Source organism: Haliotis asinina, chromosome 8 (genome assembly GCF_037392515.1).
Source record: "Haliotis asinina isolate JCU_RB_2024 chromosome 8, JCU_Hal_asi_v2, whole genome shotgun sequence".
In the NCBI taxonomy this organism is placed as follows: domain Eukaryota; kingdom Metazoa; phylum Mollusca; class Gastropoda; order Lepetellida; family Haliotidae; genus Haliotis; species Haliotis asinina.
This window is the reverse complement of record NC_090287.1, coordinates 56,782,013-56,809,361: the sequence shown is the minus strand read 5'-3', so window position 1 is coordinate 56,809,361 and position 27,349 is coordinate 56,782,013. Positions and strand designations below refer to the sequence as shown.

General features: G+C 37.5%; 3 protein-coding genes across 5 annotated transcripts; 1 reads left to right on the top strand and 2 right to left on the bottom strand.

Moving 5' to 3' along the window:
* Positions 1-460: 460 nt before the first annotated feature.
* On the bottom strand, positions 461-3,697 carry LOC137294950 (ergosterol biosynthetic protein 28 homolog). The gene is made up of 4 exons (XM_067826172.1): positions 3,505-3,697; positions 2,066-2,156; positions 1,624-1,742; positions 461-573 (listed from the first exon to the last, which is right to left on the bottom strand). Exons 1-4 carry the CDS (start codon positions 3,695-3,697, stop codon positions 461-463), a joined length of 516 nt encoding a protein of 171 aa, XP_067682273.1.
* A 173-nt stretch (positions 3,698-3,870) lies between these two features.
* LOC137293692 (tubulinyl-Tyr carboxypeptidase 1-like) lies at positions 3,871-15,413 on the top strand. The gene is made up of 10 exons (XM_067824393.1): positions 3,871-4,392; positions 8,352-8,443; positions 9,129-9,185; positions 9,807-9,881; positions 10,277-10,448; positions 11,085-11,130; positions 11,521-11,600; positions 12,447-12,530; positions 12,935-13,050; positions 13,519-15,413. The coding sequence occupies exons 1-10, from the start codon at positions 4,069-4,071 to the stop codon at positions 13,604-13,606; spliced, it is 1,134 nt and encodes a 377-aa protein (XP_067680494.1). The 5' UTR covers positions 3,871-4,068; the 3' UTR covers positions 13,607-15,413.
* Positions 15,414-16,321: 908 nt separating this feature from the next.
* On the bottom strand, positions 16,322-25,158 carry LOC137293691 (protein angel homolog 2-like). 3 transcript variants are annotated; one of them, XM_067824389.1, is made up of 5 exons: positions 25,014-25,158; positions 23,829-24,424; positions 19,330-19,553; positions 18,951-19,020; positions 16,322-18,262 (listed from the first exon to the last, which is right to left on the bottom strand). In XM_067824389.1, exons 1-5 carry the CDS (start codon positions 25,028-25,030, stop codon positions 17,145-17,147), a joined length of 2,025 nt encoding a protein of 674 aa, XP_067680490.1. In that variant the 5' UTR covers positions 25,031-25,158; the 3' UTR covers positions 16,322-17,144. The 3 variants fall into 3 exon arrangements, with proteins under 3 accessions (XP_067680490.1, XP_067680493.1, XP_067680491.1); XM_067824392.1 differs by lacking the exon at positions 25,014-25,158 and adding an exon at positions 24,558-24,908; XM_067824390.1 differs by lacking the exon at positions 25,014-25,158 and having other exon boundaries at positions 23,829-24,914.
* Positions 25,159-27,349: the final 2,191 nt, after the last annotated feature.

Genomic DNA, 27,349 nt, shown 5'->3' with positions numbered 1-27,349 from the left:
CTGGCTACAATCAAAGGAAAACTATTCATGATTGACTGACATGGTTAAACTTGATATGGTAATAAGCAAGTTTCAAATGGAAAAATTGCATATTTATTGCGCTGCATAAAAATTGACAGACACTAGCAGCATATGTTCACAACAGACAAAAGGTATCTGATAAACAAGAACGAAATATTATTCTAACAATAAAATCACATTTCCTGTCCTGAGGATACAAAGACAAAAATCTTTAAGATGACAAGTGTCAATGGACAAAGGAATTATATTCACAATTCAAAAGATAACCTGTACACTTCAATAACAATGATAAATACATTACATGTATTACCAGTAACATGATTTACTGTGGAAAAAGACGTTCTGATGCAACCAGGGTCTTCATTAGCCCATTAATTTTGCCATTAATATACAACCATACCATGAGGACTAGAAGTACCAGGTAAAGTTATTTGTTAAGTCAGCCATATTTCTTCTTAAACTTGCTACTGAGTTCTTCATTTTCATTGATCTGGGGAACTCTGGCAGGGCTCAGATACTTGTAGCCATGGATCATGAAGACAATGGAGGTAACTGAAAGTAAATATTTATAGTTTGAAAAAAAACTTCATGGGAACACCACTTCTGTAATATTGGTAATTCCGAAGTCTTGTCATTGACATTTACTCCACTTTCAAGCCGCCATACAAAAAGAAATTATTACCTTTACACTACTGACTACTTTGCCACCTGTTAGATTCTAGGAAATGATTATAAAACTATGCACATTGACATTATAACATTATACTTATAATTTTGAGTGTATATCCTTTGAATGTAGGCAGTGAAACATAATACAGATTTAGTAATTATCGAATGACTTGAAAGCTGTAAGGAATAGTACATTATAGTCCAGAGTGAAGTGTCATTTTCCCTAGCTAGTAAGAGCACAAACATGGCAGTGGGGTAGCCCGGTTTAGCGTCCACTCATCATGCTGTTGACCCAGGTTCAGTTCCCCGGGTACATTGTGTGAAGCCCATTTCTGATGTCCCCCACCATGATATTCAGTGGTTTCACATTACTTTTCAACTCACTGTGCTCATGTGCAGAGTCTGTTAAAATAGACACTGGCCAGTTCCTGTTTGGTTGTGTACGTATCGATACAGTAAATACACCCTATATAAATGCTTTCTTGAAGATTATTTACAAGTGACAACTATTCATAGCTGAGTACATACATCCATTTGCCCATGCTTTTCAATAATTGATGTCCAATTTGGGCTGCAACTGCATAAAAATCTCATGTTTTGTTAGTTGTGAGAAGGCTTTGTGGAGGATGGACAGTGGTGGGAAGATGTGTTTATACGTACAAAAGCTTGTTCACATAAAGTAAGCTATTTATTTAGCTAATCCCTTTCTTTGTTTCGTAAATGAATTGATATACTTGCACTCGTCATAAAACGATGTATTTGTTTTGATTTTTGTTTTCTTTAGTATGTGTTTACTCTATCGGTAAAGTATAAGACCAAACCAGAAATATTTTTACATGCCCTGTGCATATGCACAGTGAGTCAAAAATTAATGTGAAACCAAAGTGAAATCATACTCACTCACTCTCACAAAACAAACTAATGTTTACTTACATGATACGATAAATGGGGCTGACACACCAACACACAATTCCACAGTGTTGTAAATAAGGATCTCTGTCACATAATGTATAAACACAACCACGAATGAAACAAGTGTCAGGTTGTACACCCTGAAACAGAACAGACATAATTTTGACACATTTCAGCTTTTAGTCTGTAATATACACACTGTACATACACTGTCTTCACACCGTTATAAACAAGACCAACTATTCTACTTTGACAAACTGTGGTATGTTTCCATGATTTTAAATCTCAATATGACTCAGTCATCAAATGATACAATAATGATATGTGACAGCTGTAGAGCACGAGATAATGGCAGATCCTGTTTGACTGCCAGACATATGAGCATATTTCTAAACTAAAGACAGAATAATGATTAAGGACACTTCCTACCATACACATAATATAATCCAAACAAAACACTCACGCTTTGTTATAGATGTCAATAGCACAGCTGAATCTTAAAACACCTGAAATAAGTGTCCATATACCAAACAGTCGAGCAACCAGTCCATTCACTGAAACATCACAAGATATGTCTTTACAATCATATGAAGAGAAGGGGCAACATCAAGGTGAACATGGAGCTGTGTTTTTGGCCAGTTCTGTTATCTGAGTAAACATTTGTATGACAGATTTTATATTTTATGGATCTGCAACTTCTTTATTCTGTATAGATGATGTTTCTACATAGATTCAAATGTGGTTGTCACCATTTGCTTGATGACATCAGAATCTATCTTGAAAAGTCGCTATACGGAATAAAGATGTTGCAATTGCATATCCATGAAAACAGTTCTCATTCTTGACCTACCCTACTTCTAGAATGCCAATCATACAAAAAAATGATTTTGTGTGTTTCTGGCAAAAACAGTCCATACAGCTTCTAAAATGCCCTAATGAACAAACTCTATGGATAATAACTTTCTTATTTCGTGAGTGTGATGTTTGTACTGATCTGTATCAAAATGTCACACTCACAGAATAAATACAGAATACTAAACTATGTCCCTTGTAATACCATATTTATGAAACGAGTGAATGGTTTGGTATCTAACGAGCTTTCGCTCATTAGATACTGATACCATTCATGAGTTTCATAAATATGGCGTTACACGGGACATCGTTTAGTATTTTATTTATTACTCACCCAACATTAGCAAAATAATATCGAGCAAAGCACTTCTTTCCTAAGACTTCAGCAAGTATGATGGCTCAGCTTTCCGCAAGGTCTAATACTATTGTGACAGAGGTATTAGCATAGTGACGTCAAAACTTTAAAACACTTTGAAGCCATATGTATGGCATCACGCGATGTTATTACACAATGTTTAAAAACTTTGTAACATTATTAAACAGTGATATCTCCAACGGGTGAATAATAAAACAAGTTGTTATCCATAAAGTTTGTTCAGTATAGTACTTCCTAACTTGCAAAAAGGCCACTCAAAGAAGTTCTAAAAGGATCGAGCACCTTCAGAATACAGCACAACTTCTTGTGAGGAAATCAGGGTTAGGTTAACCTAACCTAACTTAACCCTAACCACCAAAAATTACGTAAGAGAGTATTATGACGTATTTTTTTAAGTTGGCGGTGCTGTATTATAAAGGTAGGTCTTCTAAAATACCATTTAAATACTTGTATCACGTCATTAATCATTAAATGTATATATAATCGGTTCCAATATAAATAATTAGCATTATTTTACATCGGGTGGAATACAAAAATATGCGTCAGTTGTAAGAGACTAGAATATCAGACTGTGCATAGACTACCGTGTCAACAACGATCAGCTGATACTGTCCCAGTCAGCCTATGCTGTGACCTGAGAGTGGCGTGATACTCTGCATGTACTGTAACCTTACCATTCGATTCAGAAACAGTGTAGAGTCGGGAATATAGAAAGCTGTGGTCAACGAAACATTGCATCGTATTCCCAAATGCCATCAATGATACAAATCCAATCCAAATGCTCAAATACTTCATATATTTGGAAGTCTTTTTCGGTAAACTTCGAGGTGCCATTTTCATGCTGTCTGCTTGAGACCGGAAATGCATCGGCGGTGGGAAATATTACGACATGCAGATATCGTCATAAATTGTCCAGCACATGAAAAGAGGATAATATGTATTTTCTGATCAAGAAAGTGTTCACTATATTCATGGATTATGCAACCGAACATAAAATTCAACTTCAAAGTTAAATTCTGTTTTAGTGGGGGCATGTCGTTAAATTAGTGGGGTGACGGAATACGTTAACAACGCGTAAACAATAAGCTGCCGATGCCGACCCGATAAACGAATCATAAATACAGGAATTTGCTTGTAATACTATTTTATATTTGTATCCCTCTATGTGGCACAGTGCATTCGGTGATCACCATGCAAAATAACACAATGTCACGATCGCCAGCTTTCATGACTGGCGTATGTCACTGAAGAAGTCGGAAAAGGGTTTCCAGTCATTCGGATCCTTAATTGTATTTCCTGAGCCCGAATCAGGGAATTTAGGAGAAGACGGTGATATAAACCAAACAAAAATGAAGTCAAAATCAGAGAAATTAAAACGCTCACAATCTTTACCCGATGGAGATGAGGTTCAAGAAGAAAACGGTGTTTTGTTTTGGGTCAACAAAAGTGGTTTCCCAATTGAAGATAGAACTTGGCAGAGAATGTGGGACCATGTGGCCAAAATCCATCCAGATGGACACAAAATGGTGCAGGGAGTAAGACAGAGCACAGACTTAGTTACGGTAAGCTACACTATTTATATTACGCTATTTATATGATATAAAAGTAATTATTTGAAGCATAATGTTTTCACATGATATGACCTCCATCTGATTAGAAAGAGTCTGGCTTCAGTATATGTGAGGTTTGAATCAGCAACTCATACTTGCCATATGTGTGGCAACTTAGTAGGATTTGGTTGTCAGGTTCTATGACTTGGTTGACACATGCATAGATCAATGCTAATATTGTTAATGACTGAACTATCTGGTCCAGACTCGATTATCCCACTGACAGCTGAGTGTTAAACAACAAACAAGAGCTCAGAATGTATGCTGCTGTGAACAGAACTTCCTTTTGCAACAGCATGGTACTTGTATCATCATGATCATATTCTTAGCATGAGGGAAACTGACCAGCTGTAACCCTATTGCCCAAACTTGCTTAGCACTTCCTGCATGGTGCCTTGTGAAGTAAGATTTGTGCATTGAATGCAGTGTTCAAGATCACTGCAATGGATGTGGGTTATGTGGATAGATGGGTGAATGTGTGCTCATTCTAATCCATCTGAAAGTAATGCATGTTTCATGGTGCCAGCCCTGTGTGATAGAATGTCACAATTTCGACATGGTTGCCCCTCTCCTACAGTGTTCAAATTAATCGCTGGCCTAGAGGCCCACCACCAGTTGTTATTGTGTCGGGCTGGCAGTTTCAAATATTTGCAGGCCCTTGTGACCTTCAGTAAATTATCTGCCAATGTTTTCAGCCAGAATCTTTCCCATATGTTTTTTACTTTTTATTAACGTTTGATAATCCTCCGTGATTCATCATCATACAATAACTTACAGTTCCATTTCTTGGCATTTCAGCGCCTTCCGCAAAGGAATGGCAAGACCAATCTTTACTAAAATACAAAGTCCTCTATGCGCCATAGTCTTCATTCATGAATTCTGTAGAAAGAGTGTGAAACTGTCAGATTTCATTCAGGGCCTGTAGGTTTTAAGGCACGCAGGCCACAGCATGCTCTGATTAAAGTATTGCAAACATTGCTCTCAGACATTCTACTGACATAAAGCTGACCAGTCCATGTTTTAGTACTAGGCAGCGTAACAACAAGAAAATCTTTTAACACCATTTGGTATGATGTAGGTGAGGGATAGAACTGTTGACCTGCTGTCAAGGGAGAGACTGTTTGCTAGACCATGGAGGCTGTCCTGTTGCTTCTTCCCTATGTCACAATATGTGACACCTGTGAAGGTCCCAGGGTAGAATAGGCCTTCAGCAACCCATGCTTGCCATAAAAAGGCGACTATGCTTGTCGTAAGAGGTGAGTAACGGGATCAGGTGGTCAGACTTGCTGACTTGGCTGACACATGTCATCGGTTCCCAGTTGCGCAGATTGATGCTCATGTTGTTAGTCACTGGATTCTCTGGTCCAGACTCTGTTATTTACAGACCGTCGCCATATAGCTGGAATATTGCTGAGTAAAACTAAACTCACTCACTCACTCACTCACTCACTCACTCACTCACTCACTCACTCACTCACTCACTCCTTATGTGACTTGTGAAGGTCTTCAAGTAATCCATGCTTGTCGTAAGAGGCAACTAATGGGATTGGGTGATACATGCCATCGGTTGCCATATGTTCCCATCAATGCTCATGCTGTTGCTCACTAGATTGTCCTGCCCAGACTCAATTCTTTACATACTGCTGCCATGTAGCTGGAATATTGCGAAGTGTAGTGTAAAACTGAACTCATTCACTCTTTTTAAAGGGTTCTTTATTGCCATCTTTGTTTTGGGGCACCTTTTATCAACTGATTCTTTGTTGTTTTAATGCATCTGTGCGGTATATGTTACAACTGAAATCGATTTTCAAAGTGTTTGATAAATAAATATTATATAGATTATAATATCATATGTGACTATAGGTTATACTGTACCATAAATAATTCCTTTTTCTGAAAAGGGCACAACTAATTTGTGTTAAAAGGACAATATAACTGCAGAGTATAAAAGCAAACATTGTGTTTGAATTGTTTCTTTGGCTCTTTGTTGTAACACATAGTAGGGTTTAATGGTTTCAGTTGTTTATTGTATGTGTGCAGGAGGAATATGCTGGTGCATAACACCACTGACATCTTGTGCAGTGTACACGATAAGGGAGTGGCTCATGAAGTATACATGTACACATACAAACAAGAATGCATGTTGTGCTATGGACCACCCACCACCATATACATTGAGACCCCAGATACCCGGAACCAAAAATATCCGGAAAGCTCGCCTTCTGGTCAATTTTCATTGAAAAAAATGAATACAATCTGTTATGTTATGAAAGTCACTGTCTCTATCCGATATGAGGTTTCCATTCATTATGGTAAATGTTACAAACCAGCCATCTATATCAACCCAAAATTAACTCACTTATCCGCATGAAGCTTTGATCTGTGGCTGACTGTGTAAAGTGCTAAACCTGCTTAATGACCAATCAGCAGGATATTGATGGTGATTATTATTCCTATCTCACACTGAGTGAATTGTAATTGCCAAATCAAAATGACCGTGCTGATTTGGAAGTTATTTTAAACGAGAAGTGTGTGCTCGCTACCGTTTCAACACCTAAACCTGGATGACAGAAATCCACATACCTGGATCTTTAGTCATCCAGACATTTTACGCAAAAATGAATGTGTCCTGATATCCAGGGTCTCTTTGTAGGTGAAATATTGTTGAATGCATCATTAAGCAACAACCAACCAATATAGGACCACCGAAAACATCTGACATATTGGGTTGTCTAAAGTGAACTTGACTTGTGATTGTGTTCAAGCAGTTCTTGAATAGGTATATGTCATTGTATACATATTGTGAATTATGTAGTGGAGTCTTTCTAAATGCTATTACAGTTGATAACTTCATATTGGATTTGCTCAGAAAACCACATAAAGCTCATAAAGATTGAAGTTGAATGAGGCGAGTGAGTGAGTTCAGTTTGGCATTGCTTTATACTACTGCAACATCACGGTGGGGGACACCAGAAATGGGCTTCACACTATTTGAATAAGGAAAAATGAAACAAATATTGCTGAATTCCACGCAGTTTTTAGGAATCAACTCAAAATTCAAAATTCAAATCAACTTCAAAACTACATTTAAACAAGTTGTTTCAAAGGCATTTAGAAGTTGGAGGAATCTAACTAAAAGTGCTTTATGGTTCAATATGGTATAATAAAGAAGTTAAACCATAAAGCACTTTTAGTTACATTTAAACAGTACGCAACACAAGAAAACATTATTTCCTCAATGTGACAGGTGACAGTCATACAAATATGGAAGCATCCCTCAATGCTAACAGTTTACACATCTTGCATGCATATAATAACATCACATTTCACATTTCACATTTCACATTTCACATTTACAAAACATCTGATAGTATGAATCACATAAAGCTGATTTCCTATATGTAACACAAAGCATGCAGTGATCAGAAAGTGAGACACTGTTGATGGCCACATTACTGCCTGGTCTCTCTGTTCAAAAGCTGCTATCCATGGTAACCATAAGAGAGATGCAGAAAATATACTGTGCTAAGGAAAAAGTGACACAAACGAGCTACATGGCAGAAAATTTGTAATTCCATCTGAAGTAATGCTGGTCGGAGAAATCCCAACATATTGTGACCAGTGATTATGGTTGTTGTTGTGAATATCACTTATTAAATTATTTTAAGTCATATGTAGGAATTTGAAGTTTGACTTATTATATATGTTGCATGGGGTTTTGTCAACACAGATACTACAGGTGGTAAGCCAACTCAAGAGTTATTTCCCCTTAACCAGATTTGAAAACTGTAAAGGGATTTTGTTGTCCCAAAAAACACCAAAGAAATGTAAGTGAAAAGTCAGTAAAAAACATTTTTGCTCTATTGTTATGTAAATGATAATATACTGATTATGATATGTTGTGTTGCCAGATCCCGGCACCACAGGCTCCTCTCAGCTTTTCACCAACAGTTCCAATCGGAGATCGAGTTGAGAAGATTCAGAACTACATGACAGAACTCCAGTATCCTTTAGATTTCAAGCCACATACTAACTATTTCAAAATTTGTAAATAACATTATCATTCCTCATCTATAATGCAACAAATGTGAAAAGTGTTGACTTAACGACACTTTATGATATTCTCTTTGCTTTTCTCTTTGAGTAGCATTTAGAAGTTAACAGATGTGAAAAGTGTTGACTTAAAGTCACTTTACGACATTCACTTTGCTTTTCTCTTTGAATGGCATGTAGAAGTTTGTGTGATGAACAAGGTAGATAGTTCTATGAATATACTTATGCAACATTTTAGTGTTATGATGTTAACATTGTTGCCAAGCAAGAAATAAGTGACAGCTGTTTAGCATCTCCACCAAAATGTTGCATATATTGTAATAAAAAAGTTTTATATCCATAGAACTATCCCCCTTGTTCTATTTTCTTGTGTGATGTAAATAAGACTGGGTACACCATTTGGGTAGATTGTAATGCCAAGTTCAAAATATTGTTCAACAGACAGAATAATTGAAAGTATGATGGTGGGAGGCCTATTGCTTTTCACTTTCAAAAGTTGACTGTTTACACACTCCTAGAAGTAAACAAGTGTTCATTTAAGACTTTGATCAAAAGCAGTAGGAAGAGTAATATTTCTATATATATCATATTCAAACATAGGTGTGAAAACAGAAGAGTTTCCTTAACACGGGAAGATATAATCATACAGGCACACAATTTTTCGAAATCAGAAAAAACAGACCAATTTCTGGGTAAGTACATCTTGTTCAGCTTAGCCTGAGCTGCTCTACATATGCATGAGCTGGTAGGTCAGTTGGCTCAAACAGCAGGTCGACTTAAATAGGGAAGCAGTGAATGTTAAATGGCAACCTTGTCTTGGCTGTTCAGACCTGTTGACAATAAACTGACAGTGATGTACACCTTCACAATAGTAGACTCAACCAGTTGGGACATGGTCACGCAATGCATTAGTGTTCACTTGATCTAGTCAAGCTGAACAAGCTGTAGATATGGAAGAAGAAGAAATATCTCTAGTCCAGATCTTAACACAGTTATACATCATTCTGGACAGTTATTTTGTTTGTATGTTTGTGTTATTTGACACTCAAAAATATACCAGATGGCTGTAGACTATAAATGATTGCATGTGGAACAGACAATCCTGTTACTGACATCATGACTATGTATCTGCCCATTTGGGAAAAGATGATTTTGGATCAAACCATTGTTACAGAATCTTGCCTTTTGTATAAAAGTCATGTCATGTATAGTCAGTTACATTTAAGAACTTGTAGAAAAGTTTTCAAAATGCTTCTTTTGGAAGTTTGATTAATATTGAATGTGTTTTCAGTGACGATTTTGTCTACTTTCAGTCTCATGGAATGTGCCAAGGAAATGATCCGTGAGTCTCTCCCAATCAAGTGTCTGGAGGCAGTTATACTTGGGATGTATCCTTGCTGGAACATGGTAACATAGTTCTACAGCTGACGATCTGATCAGGAGAAAAATCTTTTTAGCAGTTTTCCTGGTTGGTTTTGTTATGTTCCACTCTTGAGTGAGTGAGTGAGTAAGTTTATTTTCACGCTGCTTTTAGTAGTATTCCAGCAATACCATGGCAGGGAACACCAGAAATGGGCTTCACACATTGTATCCATTTAGACATTGGAGCAGAAGGGAAGGATAACAATATATTGATAAACAACTTCTTCCTTGATAACAGTGCTGGAACCTACACCAAAATGTTGTCTTTACTGTAATAAAGAAATTATTCATCCATGTATTGTTATCCATCCTTTCTTACAAAATTTCTCATCCCTGCTATACAACCTTTAACCCCTGGAAGATACCTGACCAATGGCATGATGGGTGTTGAGCGTTATCCAATCAGTTTCAAGAGTACATTTCAAGGCAGTGTTCATCGTCACGTTGTGCTGGGGATCTCTCACGGTGGGCGATATGGCGCTATTGGTATGAGCAGGAGGGACGATCTCATGTATAAACCTCTTGTGTTTAAGGTATGTTATTCCAAGAGACAAAGCTGATTTATCATCCAAAACTATGTTCCACAGGAGATATCGCTTGTGACGATATCTCCTAGGAGATATTGTTTTAAGAGGAGATTTTGCACAATGCCCTGACAGTGCTATGATGTCATGCAGTTGATGACATCACAATGCTATGACATCACTGCACTGCGAATCTAATGGCAGTAGTGTGTTCAGAGATGTCCATTTTTCATTGAAAACTAATGAATGATTTTGGATGATAAATAGAATCTCCCCTTTGTGTCTACTGATATCAATTATATCTACACTTGGTGATAAAGGTAAAAATATACTTGTTTCTTTATCAACTTGTGTTGACATATTTGATATCAGTAGACACTTGGGTGAGATTCTCTATGTATCTCTTATACTGTTACAACTGGCATTAAACCCTCGTCATGCATGCAAGCCATGAATGCTGTCAAATAATATTTACAACAATAATTTATCCTTAATATTGCTGACTGGTGGATAAATCATCTGCCATTCAATGTAAAAAACAATATCTATACAAATGTCACATAAGAAAAGTATAAATGCACTTTTTTGCTGGAAACCCTTTTTGTGATTGGGACATTGATTAAAACGATTGTGCCTCTTTTTCAGAGTTTATCAGAACTGGTGTTCGACTTTGAGAAAGCCTACACAAAATGTGAGTCATGTTTATATTATTTATGATACCTATACTAGGTGTGCACACTGCTTGAAAGGGTTTTGAATTTAAGTGAATTGACTTAAATTGGCATATTCATGAAAATTAGCAACATGACCATGAATGAAACCCAGGCTTTTCACTGAAATATTATGCATTCTATTATATTCAAAATGCAGAGGACTTTCATGCTTGTGAGTGTCCTTTGATCAATGTAATAATGCATGGCTAAAGACTAATATAATTGCTACTGACTCAGCATGCACTTTTGTGGTCATGTGACTTAGCCCTTGTGAAATTAAAAGGCAATATGTTGTTTGTTTGAATTTCACAAAACATTATTTTGACACATAGAGTAAGTACAAATCCATCTTCTGATATGTGTTGTAGATTGGCATGAAGTTAGGAAGGTCAAGGTCGGTCTACCGAGTCCACACGACCCTCACAGTTACGAGACAATCCAGTGGAAGGTTGGTTGTTTTGAAATGTTCTGTATGAATAGGGTCAGTACATGGTTGACCACATGGCATTCAAGCTCAAATTAATACCACATATGTCTGTGTATTGTACAATATGTGAACAAGATGAGAAAATATCCTGTACTAACAGTACATGTACCAGTTTTATAGCTACCAGTAGACACAATTTATTTTGATTTTTTGACTACAACTTTAGCTAAATTATTGATGATCATGTTTTACACAAAATTTTTACAAGTGATTTACAATAGCTGTTACAGTATCTGTAGACTTTTCAACACCATGTTTAATTGCTAAAGATCAAGGTATAATTTTTTAGGAGGAAGGGGTGTGATGATAACAAAATTCCATGTCAGTGTTTTTAAGACTTCAGATGTAAGTGTTTTTGTAGCTGACAAGGAAGGTTTTGGCTTTGTAATGTGTTGGTCTGTACTACTCAGTATTATGTAAGTCTCTTGACGAGATGTGACACATTACTGAACTATCCTGATTAAACTCTCAAAGTGTGCCATATTAAGGAAACAGGATATGAAGGATTGTTAACTTAATCATGTACTAGCTGGTTTTACGTGGGGAGTTGAATAACAGATAACAGTGCCATTAAACAACTGTTTGTATGTTATTGCGTAACAGTTGTGTCAGTAATTTCCTGTTCATAAGATACCAGTAATTGTTTCTGATTATGTTTATTACAGATGTCAGCATTGTCTCACTTGACACTGATGTGTTCAAACAAGTCATTGTGACTTGCCAACTGCAAATAATCAATACCAACATCATGATTGACTGACACATCCTCTGAGAGTTTCAACATTTGTACATTTTCACTATTTTCAGACACTGACGTTGAATGTATCCAAATTATCAAGGAAAGAAATGACCAGAGAACTGGAACAACACTCCAAATTAATACGAGCAAAGGTGAGAATGTTTCCTTGCTGTGCTCCTCATATCTTTAATGTCTGGTGAAATCCACACTGTAGATTTCCTGCAAACCACCAGTAAGAATGCTCAGCTTTGTCAGTTTCTGTTTGGATGTCAGTGAGTGAAAATGGCAACAAAATGGCAACTGGTATTTGGGAATGAATTATGTAATAAAGTACATAATATTGTGACTCCTTGGAATAAGATTACTTAAATATTTCACAGTAAAATTATTTACTATAGAACAGCAGCAATTTACTCTCTTGTCTCCTTTCTTTTTAAAAGTTGGACTAAAAGACAGACACACAGAGTTACCGTGGGGCAAGAGTAAGCTTTTCGTCAAAATATAATTTGTGCTGCTTGAAGGTAATCATGGTATTGTGTTGTGTGTGTCTCACCAGGCCAAGTCGTGGATCACCCCACCCAATCTTCCCAAGAAAATGGCCACCTTCATAGACACAGGCCGGGATGTACCCAGCACTAGCAAGTCTTCCCCAGCAGTCAAGATAACTCGATCGTAAGATTCTGTACCTCTTTGAAACCCTTCTGAGCTGTTTTGTTTTAGAACTGGTCTCAAAACTGAAAACAAAAATAATGATTAAGAGACCAAAATGGTGGAGTGCCACCTGTATATGCATAAGTGACTCTATAGTGACAAAATAGCTTGAGTGAATAACATCAGCTCATACCAGTGAACAAAACTAATCAATCATAAACTCTCAAGAGAAAATGAGGAAGCTTTAATCATAACTGTTTCAAAACCCACTTGTTATTATTCCATATTCATAGACTACCCTATTTTAATGAGCCTGAAGAGTTATCTCCTTTCAACCATCATCGCTTACAAAACATATCTTGATCCTAGATTGACTTTCACCTGTCATTCAGCACTGGAAGTAATTCATTATCCAAAGTGATAATTATCAAGCTATTGTTACAATGTTGTATGCTGACAGTGTTGCTCATGATGCATGTAACGTTGCAGACATTCAGTTGTGACCAAGTCACGTGAAGACCCAGCGTCTGTCAAGTCTGGTAGCAGTCGAGGAGCAGACTACCAGATCAGGATATAGACAGACTGTAGCACAAGCAGATGGCAAAAGGAGTTCCCTGTTGTTGTTTTTGCTATTATTAATGATTATCATTCCATAAACTCTTCAAGGCTGTGAATTATCTGATGATTATCATCATCAAATTACTCATGTACACATCGTTGTCATATTTTATATACATCTATTTCATATGTACATAAAATCCCCTGATATTCTTTTGAAGACTGTCATTTCAGTTATGAAGGTGAGAAAACTAAATTGAAGTAGTCCTAAGTAAAGGTGTTGTACATTTGAATGACTATACATTCTCTTCAAAAAGAGTCTGGGAACCTGAACTTTGAAGTGTGGTAGAAAGAAAACCCATAGAGGACTGTTACAATGGCATTCATCTTGTGTATGCAGCATCATTTCATGTTATCACCACATGCAAACACAATGCATGGGAAGCACGTGCACAACATGGGAGCCTCCTACATGTGCATGAGGTGTCAATATGAATCTTGACATTTTTCAGGCAGGTCGATAAATCACTGTAGACAATTTTTTTTGATAATTTTCTTGCATGTGTGCATGGTCAGGGTTTTCAGGGTAAAATCACACACTACTGACTGAAAATTGTAAACCTGAAATTTTCATGTCATACTCCAGTCACCTAACAGGGGGGATAACTGAACGAACAGCTTTGCTGTGAATGAAATCCATGTGGTGATGCATTCTCAAAACATCCATTATTATTATTGTATCAACATTGATTCAATCGCATAAATCTCCAAATTTCAACAATCGTGTATTGAAGGTACAGTTTCCCTACTTTTTTTTAAGAGTATAGTTCATTTCAGGACAGTAAATGCTCATTTGATCTTGTTCTCCACAAGTAATAGATTAAATAATTTCTGAAATGTCTCATTGAAAATATGTTACATGTATTCAACAGGTGCTAGTGTAACTCACGACAGCTGACCCATATTGTTGTGCAGGAGTCAGGTTTCTTTGAAGACAAATTTGTACTCAGTACGGATGTCATGATACATGAGTTTCATGAATCAATAAGCATCACGATACTTGTCGTGATTTGATACCAATCACGATAGCTATTTTTGCGGCATTATTGCGTAAATTTAGTTACATTTTGAACATTGATATTTCATTGAAATTAACATCTTTGTGCATGAAAAATTTTGTTATTATCTCTCATAACATCAAAACTCATGATACAGTTGCAAAATGTAAATGATAAATAAACATTTTAAAACCAATTCTTTCAAAACTAAATACTGATGCAAATTGGAATGTATCATCTTAGAAACAGTATTGATGTATTAATGTATTGTTGCATCCATAGTACTCAGCAGTGTGGTATGTGTTGTATTGACTCAGTATTTAATAATTATGGATGTAAAATTGAGACTAGTGAAGAGTTTGGATGGCAGCGTTAGCTGCACATTTATTTAAAGGAAAACTTGTTAAAACTCAACTGTGTATCATTTTCAGTTATAGGTGATAGTTTACATGCATCATAACACATGCTCAAGCTACCAGAATCCATGACATATTTGTTCCTGTTCTGACTAACTTTCGGCAAGATCCCAAGGAATCTGAACCTGCATATATAATATAATTAAATGTATTTGAAACAAAAATATGGCCTCGGGTAAACTTATAGTTAGATATCATTTTCAAACTCATAAATCAGAATTTAATAATTCCAAATTTTACTGTCAAATGAATGCATATATGATCATGATCCAAGGCATCGGTCAGATATTTGTACATATATCATAATCATGTACATGAAATTGTGTTGTTAATGTGTCATAAATCTTATTTTGATAACTGTGTTAATATCTTTTATGGGGCATGAGATCCTCTAACCTGTGAACATCTGGGATATTATCCTGAGGAGTGAGTGAGTTAGGTTTTACACCTCTTTTGGCAATTTTCCACTTTCCAGCAATACCACAGAGGGGACCACCAGAAATGTGCTTTACACAGAATGTCTAGGAAAGAGGCTATTAGTATTAACAGGATCATATAGGCAGGCTTGTGGAGTCTAACAGTTAAAGAATATCATCGTCTGCCACCTGCGTAATACATGTTCATGTTGTCAATCACAATATTTAATCAATCTGGCCCAGACTCTATTTACAAACCGCCATCATACAACTGGAATATTGCCTGGTTTAGCATTAAACAACATAGTGAGATCACAGGTTACAGATCAGGTGAATGTAAGAAGAATAGGCTATGGAGGGTGGCATAATAGGCTATGGTGGGGTGTACCAAACAGAATTCCAATACTGCACTGACCTTAGCTCAAATTTCCACTACATCAACTGTAAACAATGGTAAAGGTTGTATCACTTTTAAATTTTGAGAAAATAACAAACAAAATCAAACATTGGTTTGATAACACTGTTAGCTTAATTGTGCCAAAGTTTACATACATTTTGCATACATTATGGGAAAATGGGAGGCCACAAATGGTTTTCTAGATACGGCTGCCACTGTTACCAAAGCAGCCATGTTGAAATTCAGACTGAAATTCTGAGAAAAGGTTTATCATCTCCATAGCCTGGATGGTGCATAGAAAGTTTCATTTACCTTGGGCCTTGTAATTTAATCAGTGAAAACCATTCTGAGTCAACACATTTAAGACACATTCTGTGAAAATGTTTCATGATCAAGAGACATCACTGGCCACCACTGATCAGAGATAACACAAAGCAAGACGAAATATAAACTCCATGGTTTATCAACAAAAAGGAAATGTCTTCCACTAATGCCATCAAACAGAGACCTACTACATCTCATCATAAACTGATGGGCAGCAATACATATCCATGAAATAAATACATTATTATAAGACTGCTGGCTTCAGCGGAACTGATTATGTGCAACTTAATACTGTGTGACTGCCTTGTCAACCAAAGCATAACTCTCACTGATGATTAATACAGTAGAGATCAGTTAATTACATGCGGTTCTTCAACATAGCACTCGACGTTTTTCAAATATGCTTACAAAACATTTTACATCTGGTTCACAGCAGGTGGTTTTCTGGCAAGGTATGGGCATGTAGATGGTATATACTCCTGAATCATATATAAACCTGGGCTCTTATTCGCAAAACGTTTGTGGCCCTAAGAATTCGTAACTTTGATCGTACCCAATGTGTTACGAATAGGCCTAAGAAGTTCGTAGGGCTACGACCGTTCAAGAATAGCTAGCCTGGGCACAAGCTAGTGAAAGTTTCATTCTTTGTCAACCAGAACATTTTTCCAGGTAGCCTTTTGCATTTAACAGAATTGCAAGAACCAGGATGTACTTATTTAACGTAGCCACAAGTCATTTTTTCCCCAGCATGCTTTTCTCTGTATATGTCCAGCAATGAAGAATGTAGTTCAAATCAATACTAATAAATATTTATCATGGAACAACAGACCAAAATCAGATGAGGTATGGAATTGATGAGAGTCTGCCACACATTTTTCACTGATCCTCTTGCACTTGAAGTCTCTGGCAAAAGGTTCCCACTGTTTAACAAACAGCTGCAATGTCATCACTTTGAGAGAAGGAATGTCGAGATGAGAGGAACATGGTCTGATGGACACAAGGGGTTTGGCAGTCCTCCGAGATCAGATATCTCTGCTTGAGACATCAGTCCATACCTCCTCAACAGCTTCAGCGGTCCTTCATTGACATGACGTGTGTGTATCTTGTTGTTTCGAGTCTTCACTTCTTTGTGGAGAACATTATAAAAGATGAAATCGACGGTACATGATCCTGCACTGTGCTGCGTTGTTACCTCATCCCACTGATGGTTTAACCGAGCTATGGTGTGCTGGTAAGATGACACAAAATTGAGTTCATGCCACAGACGTCCCGAACCCATTGAATAGAATGAAAAGTCAGAAGGACTGGATGAGAAACCATAGGAAGTTCCCATGGGACTCAGATTAACTCCACTAGACTGACCTCGTACATCCTGATGGGCTTGGGTGGATGGAGGAGATGGACATGAGGTGTTATCAGGGGGATGGGAAAGATTGTTTCCTCCTGTACTGGCGCTGAGTGACTGACAAGGGTCCTTCTTTTCTGTTAATGATGCCATTCCTGATGAACGTGTATGAAGAACTTTTTGATACTGGCACTGGTCTGTGATTCCAAAGGAGGGACAAAAGAAATCTTTTTTCAGGCGAATATCACGTCCATGACGTCCATCTTTCTGTCCTGACAGGAACCGGGCAATAAGACCTTTGTATTGCAGATAGCCACGAGAAATAAACTTATACAGATCACTATGAGGCTCCGAGTTGAAGTCTCCACACAGCAACACAGGGCTGTAGTTCATTTGTGATGTCTGGTCACTGGAACTATTAAAAGCACACTTGTCTAACTCAGCCATGAGGACCATGAGCTGACCCAGCTTGATGTCCCCTCGACGGGGATTGAACAGTAGATGTGTGTTGGCCACACACAGTTTGCCTACTCTGCCCTGGTACACATTGTCATGAGGTACCAGCTCCAGGATCAAGGCAATGTTGTCGCGGTCCAACAAACCACCTCTGCAGTACTCAACTGGTGTTGTCTTGCCCAAAGAGAACTTGTCCTGCTTGTAGAATGTAGCACAGCCATCACACTTGTCTCCTGTCCTCTTCATATAAACTCCACGGTAACCTGGAAAACACATTTCACTTTGAATATATTTTTCTGGTACATTTATGCAGTTAATACTTAACTGTAAAAGCTCACTGTTGACAGTTAAAGGTCAGTGCAACTCAGATTCATGCCATCAGCTAGCAAATGGAGGTATCTGGATTAAGAAATATGCTAAATTTTTCAAATAGTTTTATGTCCCTTCTAAATCTGCCCTGACTTGCTATGATTGGGCTTCCATACTGCAGATACATAGTCAATACAATCATTCCTATCTGACCAGTCTAACTGTGAATGTGGAGCACAATGTTTCATTGAAGAATTTGAGGTTTGATACATTATCTACCTTTGTAAAAAACATACCCAAATGTAATGCATGTCTATGATTGTGACCACTGCTCAATTTCTCAAAGAAATACTTTGCCTGCTGAAAGCAATGCACTATAACCAAGGTCTACGGTTGTTGTACTACAATAGCACTTTCTGACACAAGTCCCAAATTAATGTCAGTCTGAGGACACTTATGACTGGTCACAGCTGTATAGGGGGAACAAATGCTTGAAAGTGAGATGGCCTGCTAGTTTCACCAGAAATCATTTGAAACAAAAACACAAACTTTCTCCCTCTTGAAAGTTAAATGTGAACATAGCTTTACAGATGAAAATAATGAAATTATCATATAAACATGATTGTTATTAATCTGACCTACCCAGGTTTTCTAGCTGTGGTTTGAAGAAGTCATGGTAGTGGTCTTCCTGAACCTCCTGCAGACACATCACCTGACATCAGACGACACACAAAGGTGAAGGTCATTCATTTTTTACTGATTTTTTAAACAAACTGAGAGATGAGTTTGATTTTTACTCTGATAGTATAACAACTACAACAGCAAGGCAGGGTTTAAGGAATCATAAATGGTGAAAAATGAAGAGAAAACCATACATTCTGTGTCAACAAGAATAGGAACAGAATTTTACAAAACAAGCACAAATAAAATATATACATCCTGTAAGGCCCCTGTTGGATCTTCAAAGCTGTCATATTGATGTGATATCAATATATCAGGTTAACATTGCTAGTACACCTACATCTGGAGCGTGTGATGTGATTTCCTCCAGAAGACGTTCCCGGCGATATTTCCATTGTAAGATCTGCGTATCAGCCTCCCGGTACAAATACCCATGATCCTCCAGAAGTCTCTGTGCCAGGACGTTGTAGGACATGACAGAGAACTCCAGCCCAGCATGTCGACACCTCTCATGCTCCTGCCCATACCGAGTGTACTCCCACTCTCGTGGCAGCTTCATCCGATCTGTAACAACCAGCTATATATCATGAGTGAGTGAGTGAGTGAGTGAGTGAGTGAGTATAGTTTTGTGCTGCACTCAGCCATATTCCAGCTAAATGGTTGCAGTCTGTAAATAATCAAGTCTGGACCAGACAGTGTCAACCAAGTCAGCAAGCCTCACCACCAGATCCCGTTAGTCGCCTCTTACGACAAGCCTAGTCGCCTTTTATGGCAAGCATGGGTTGCTAAAGGCCTTTTCTACCAGGGAACCTTCACGGATCTTTACATCATGATGGTGTTAGAAGTGACTCCTGGACTAAACTACATTTCAAAAGCAGGCAAATTGGGAAATCTTCACTGTGAAAGTCAGGAACCTAATCACCACACCAAGTATGCAATCAAACTCACTGAGCAACCATTGCATTTTGAAAATAAGACAAGATAAATGGTAGTTTAGACCACATACTTTGTGTACCCAGGCATTGCGAAAGGCAGGGGCCATGGGCCATTTTGCAAATTAGAATGAAAAATGGCCCATTAAAATTTTGAAGTTTACTATTACAAGGGAAGTGGCCCATTCTAAATCTAATTCAGAAAATGGCTAACAATCCTGAAAATGGCTCATTGTAAATGTTCTCCACCCCAGTCTCTGCATACCCTTCTAACAAGTGAAAATGGGCACAGCTAACACAGCCGAAAACAATGAATTTTATTTCTTTTTTTATACAGCTTTTTGTCATCTGAAAACCAAATCGGAAGAGGGGAAAAAATAAAAATAAAATCACCAATCAAAGTAATATTTCTTCTAAATACTCAAAGTATTTTATTTCCGGCAGTTCATGAAGTGTATATGTGGCAAAAAAAAATAATCTAAAAAATATTTTCTTGTAAGTTTACATTTCTGACCAATAAAAATATACCGATTTTAGTTTTTGACCACAGGAAATTCACTTTTATTTTTTCTTATTTTTGAAAAAATCTGTAAATCAAGAAACAAATTACTCTGTCCTTAACAGTGAAGTACAGATTCTAGTACTGGTACGTTTGTTAGGCTGAGTCCAATCTAAGCTAATATAGCAATGACACTTGTGACATATGACCACTTTCTAAATGGCATTGTGTATTCATAGATTCTTTAAGGAGAAGTCACATTACCATCTCATCCTACCAATGACTCATATTTCAAACCAAAATTCTTAACAGTAAAGGTGCAGTGTAATTTCATACCTTAATTACTTTTCGAGAACAACTTTTGTCTGATTTATGACCTGTGAACAGGATGTCATCAAGCTGGAGGCTGATACCATAAACATTGGGACATGGTAACATACAGTAAAGTCACTCTGACCCAAAACACACCACTGTGGGTTAGGAAATTACCATGAGAAAGAGCTGCAAGCATACTGTGTCATAGACCCCAGCTGCCAACATGATGTAGGCAGGCAGTGTACAACAGTACATTAACCTAAACATTCTCAACACAGATGTCACAGTGACCCAATGACCCAGGTCAGTAACCTGTCTAACTTCCTGACCATGACAAACGCACAACAGCAATATCTCAGAACAATGAATCAGGTAACTCCAGACAAGGAAACAGGTGTGACTTGTTGATACAGTTACAACGACCAGGACCCATCTTTCTGTCCACAGCATGTTTCATGATACGCCCAAGTGTAATAAAAGTTTAAAACAAAAGAAAAATTACTTTCAGCTGAGGTTAAGTGGATTGGCTGACTGACAGAAGGACAATTTTGATTTTGACTTGATTATTTTACAGACCGCCACCACAGAGTTGGAATACTGCCAAGTGCGGCTTAAGACTTCACTCACTCACTCTATAGGTTGTATAAATGCTCCATTGCATTGAGTCAGAAACAGTCAGAAATACTTACACTTCCTATTTGTAAAGAGGGGTGATGGGGTAGCCTAGGGTTTAAAGTGTTCGCTGGTCACATCGAAGACCCTAGTTCGATTCCCTACATGGGTACAAAGTGTGAAGCCCATTTTTTAGTGTCCCCAGCCATGATATTGCTGGCATATTGCTAAAAGTGGTGTAAAACTAAACTCGCTCACTCGCTCACTCACTATTTGTACTTTGTATGAAAGGACTAAGAGCATGAGTACATGTTAAAATGGTTACATTGTAACATTGTACATTGTAACTTACATGGGTACTCTCAACCGTTCACTCCTCTGAATGCAGGATTTTAACATGATATTCTCATTATGTTACTCTATTCCTCTATAAATACTGTTCACAGTTTACCCAGTTTCTAAAAGGACATAAACCCCCATTCATTATTTAACTGATGATTGCAGTTACTATGGTTGCATGGTGATTTAGTGTAAGACTAGGTCATATGACCTAGGGTCATAATATCAACTGATACACTTGGTTCTCAGTTTTAAAAGAACATATATGACCTGATCAGCAACCAACGACACTTCAATATCTGTTGTCCATTACCATGTGTGTATGGCAACTGAAGGCTGTTCTTATATAATACAGTGACCTTTAACCTGATGGACTGACCTTGAACTGGTTGTACTTGTTTGTGCTGATAAAAGCAATATGCCTTGACCTGTATATGCTACTGTGTACAATACTTACTCCTCAAGACATAAATAACTGAATGAACTTTTACTGTGCATTAGCATAACTATGATAACTGATTTGGTACAGGAAGATTAACTTTGGAAGCGGACTGTTAGAGAGAATGTCAACTTCATTCCATTGTTTGACAGTGGTACAAGAATCTATATCAAAACATCACATTCACGAAATAAATATGAATAAAGTTTGACTATATTCATAAGATCATAGTAACTGAAATTTTCATCATGATCATATACGCAGCAATAGAAGCATACATTTTCAATTGACAAGTCTTCATATGATTACATACCTTGTTCCTTTAAGTCAAAAAATATTTGATCAAGTTTGGTTTCAAAACATAAGATACCATTCTGATAAGAAGAATTCCCAATCTACAGTGAATGCAAATCATAAAAATGTGCTAATATCGATTGCAACTTGTCTCCCAATTTTACTCCCAAAGAAATCCCTGCAGTATAATCACAAAAGTCGATATAAGAAATGCTACCCCACTTGCACCAGGTGCAATGTACGATACAAATCTTGCTACGCCATTCAAATTTCAGTTCCACTGCTCTTATTGCAATATGTAATGAAAGAAATTTGTTACTGAATTACTATGGATGTTTTCAGTCTCTTCATAATGCTACAAATCCCTGGGTTTTTTTATCCATTCATCTTTAAATTTGTAAGACTTAATTTTTTACCACTGCTTATGGCTGAATTTGTCTCTAATTTACATTTCAATTCATGGTAGTTTTTATCATCAGCCTAGGAATGCCACACACGTCAATGTCAAATTGTCAATGGAATCACTTGTGTTGGTATTGGCACATTTCTCAGTTTCTGAGTTTTGTTTCCCACTTTTGTAGCCTTCTTCACTTGATTTCTTCTGGAAAAATGTTCCAATGCTTGCCTATTGTCGAACTTTGCTATCCATGATTATTTTCATTCACAATTTGGATGATTAAAGTTGACAGGAGAGTTCGCTTAAATCTTTCAGCTGTCACTTAAAATGACATAGCATGTTAAAATGTCAGAGAGTTCAGTGCACATGAACACATTTCCAATATGTTCTACCCATGAAACCATAGCAGATCAACCACACAGCAGATCCCTGTTTATAAGTGCTGTCAGAGAGCTTTACCAAAGGTGTCTACAAATAGCAATGTTTCAGTGCCATGACTATTCAACATTCAGAAGTGAGGGGAGCTGACATATCTGCTTATAATGTTAGATTTATCACTAATTTCTCAAAAATTGGCGTGCACTTGGTGCAAGTTAGACAAATAACTAAGTTGCATTCTGTAAAATCGAGATGCACCAGTGTAAGTAACAAAACACTCGATTGAGCCCTGTTGAATCAATGATGCACAAGGTCAGAGGTACCGAGTTTAAATGAGTATGGTTTTGTACCACTCTTAGCAATGTTCCAGAGGTATCATGGTGGGGGACATCAGAAATGGCTTTACACACTGCACCCACATGGGGAATCGAATCCGGACTGCAGCATGATTAGGAGGGTACCCAACCATTCCCTAGCAACTTTTCTTCACACCTTGCCACAGATTTTAAAGTCTCTTATACTTCCTATAATGCAAAGAATACTGAACTCAATATTGAAATACCTTTAAATACTAGTACTATATGAAAACTATTTTCTTACACACATAAAATGAACATATAACCATCATTCATACCTGTTACTTCTGGATCAACCAGGTCTTTCTGTGTTTCTGTCCTTCGGCCTTGGTGAATCTGTGGCACTATGGGAACAGCTGCTGCTTGAGGGATGGAATGAGTTGAATATTGCCTCAAGTGATGGCTTGTTACTTGTGGAATCAGTTGGGAAGCTGTTAAACACTGACTGTGAAACATTTGAAATTGTCCACCAGCAGCAGCAAATAATTGAGGAACTGAAATCCTGTTTCTTACAAAACATGGGGCATTGTTCAACCCACTGGTGTTCTCTGTCACTCCAGCTGACGTCCCAAGCCTCTCTCTCAATGCTTCTTTTAGGGGAGACTTGGGTTTGTCCTCCATGTGAACAGGACTAGCTCCTTCAGGGGTCCTTGTCACGTCTGCTGCCATGTGTCGGCGTTTTCTTGGACTGGTCTTTCTTGAAGATTTTTCTTGTCGAAAGCGCTTTTGCCTTGACAAGCTTTCTGGTGAACTTGGAAGAGAGACAGAACTCTCTGGCTGCACATTTTCATCTTTGGCAGCATCGTTCATATTTAACACAAACTTCCTTGACCGTTCCTGACTTACATAGACTCCAAGAATCTTTGGACAGCACCTGTAAGTTACAAGAAATCTGAATTTTGAAACAAGCATTTTTCTTTCTCTGCAACCAGTTTGAAGAAATTCAAATTCGTAGGTTTGTTCAAAGCTTTCACGGTTTTGAATTAGCAAATGTTAAAATCACCAACAGAGAGTAAAACCAGCGTCATGGGCCTTTTGGTACTTAGATTGTACCCGAAATTGCGTAAGTCCATTCATGTCTAATAATAAACACCATGTGCTGTAAACTGTGCGTGAAGTGGTCGCAGAATTTTGTTTCATTACTGGCGTGCTACACGTTGAACTAGAAATAAAGTGTCGTTCTCCAGCATGGGAAATCCAGTTTGGGCACTATCACAAGGCCGTGTCAATGACCACAGCTGACATAAAGTAATACACATCATAGCCACACTACTGTTTCCTACAAGTAACCAGCCATGTGAACTATGTGTGGTTATATATAGGCCCAGAGCCCATTTACCCTATCACTCCATGATCATGCAGTCACTCAAGGTGAAGGCCGTTTGAGGATTTTGCTATAAACTTTTGACCGAAGCCTAGAGTGATAGGAGGCCTTCCGTCTATGCAATGTAAACAACGATTACCTGATGCCAATGTACATGTGACTTTATTCATAAGAATAGAGTCACAGTACTCTGTGATTTATCCTTGAACAGAACACTTTTACACGCAGCCATCACGAACTTCTCCTGTCATTTGTTCGTGACGTCATTCAGGGTCCGTAACTCTGTACGTCAGAAATATTCGTCTGCAATGGTCGAATCGGCCAATTCACCCAAGGTATCATCCCATAAGCCAGGCCTCCCAAAAAGACAGACTGCCTAAAACAACACATTTTATGGTTGGTTGCATAAGGCTTAATTAAGCTGTACCCTTGATAATAATGGTATGTGCCCAGATAAAAAAAGACAACATTACGTATAAACTATACTCTTTTGTTAATTTCTGTACTGAATTATGATTTTTAAATATCAACACCTGTTGCATCAAATATACAAAGTACAGTGCCTGAGAACATTCGTCAGTTCTCTAAGAACTCAATTCTCTGGTACTCAGTATTCACTAGTAAACTAGAAGAGATGGGAGTGTATTGTTACTACATTCGGCAGTGACTCTGGTAGCAGACCAGAACAGAATGTTTATTCTAAAAAAACGTGAATAAATAATTAAAAAAAAAAACAGAAAGTGAAACATAGAACATACAGGTATATATAAATATAAGTAAAATATTAACAATTGTAAGGAGCTAAGATCACTGCATTCTCTAACAAAATGGCGTTCAAGTTAGTGTCGGTTTCACACAAATAATTAGCTTTATGTTTGGAGATTGCTTTTAAATTGCATAAAAGGGTGTGATTCGCCTCGACACTTCAACAACACGGAGAATGCAACATCGATTTAACGTAAGAAATATCGTTATTTGCGGTACGGGTAGTGATCAACATCATTTTCGGGTCGATATCATGAAGTACAATTCTCACCCGATTCAGAGTTGGACAAAATACCACACCTTTTCGATAATCAAAGAAAGGAGAGTAACGAAAGGTGTCCGCATGCGATTAGCAGTGGCCATGACCTTTTCAATAACTCAAGGGCAGCTAATCTTCGTTTCAACGCAAGATGGGGGTGGTTTCCCTTTGCATATTATGCCGTTGCCGTCAAATCTGCCATGCCCTAATACAATGTATGTTATGTTGTGACAGCACAGACCTCCACATATATTTCTTTTCGGTCATAGTCGTGCCAATGACTTTGTCATGGTTTATCATTACAATAATCTACAGTTGGATAGCGTACAAAATCATGTCTCTTTCTGACGAGAGACAAGAGTTTTGATCTATGCATTTTAAATATAATACAAGTATTCTTCAAACAGGAAGATACGCTTGCTGAGGCATGTGAACTTTGCGTAAAAAGAAAAAATAATTATCAACAAAATAGCATAAAGCAATTAACATACTGTGATTAAGTATGTAACAACACATACAACACACACACAGAATAAAATCGTTTTCATATTTCCCTGTCATGCATTTTCCACAACGCTCCCACAGTCATGTCACCCTTTCATAGCTTTACAAATCTAATGCTTGTGGGATGTATTCAAGGTATTTTACTCCAAATAACACCGTCCAGCTGCCAAACTCAGATTCACTGACAGCCACTGACAGATCATGGTACATTTAGGTGTTATATCATAAGGAACTTTTGTTTATAATTTATGTTATCTTTTAATTTTCGTGATTATTAGGCCAATAACGCAAAACCCAAATCTGTTAATGTATTTGTTTGTACTTCAATATTTTCATAAAACGTGTTATTTCCGTGGTTGTAGTATCACATTCTTAGTTCATAAATCATATTAGAATGTAGAAAAATTGGAGAATAACCCACGAAGTACGAGTTATCATATATGTTATCTTCCACGTTATCATCACACAGATTTAGGGTGGGGGGTTGTTTAGTTTTGTTTTGTTTCAGTGAAAATTCTGAAAGTTGCGATTAAGGAAGGTATGTCAGTCGTGTGCAGTAGCTAGTGTCACGTCTTATTTGCACAACATGCTATGCGCACTTGACGACAACTGTAGACACAAGTCGAGTTAAAGAAATTTCTACCTCCAAAGTTTAAGAGTTCGATCTTAGTTAAGATCGCGATCTTAAATCCGTGCTGTCTTAAGATCGTCTTTGTGCAAGTGGATTAGCGCAATTATACGGTGATTGTAAAGTTGATTGTAGGGGCCTAAGATTGATTGTAACTAAGATTGTTCTGTGCAAGGGGGCCAAGGTCCATAGTTTACTTTACTTAATAAGGTTGGCACTATTGACGTTAAAACAGTGTTGTGTCAGTACTTTGAAGCTGGAAAAGTAATCTGTAAAAAAAATTACATAGATGATTCAGTTATAACTGGATTACTTGAGT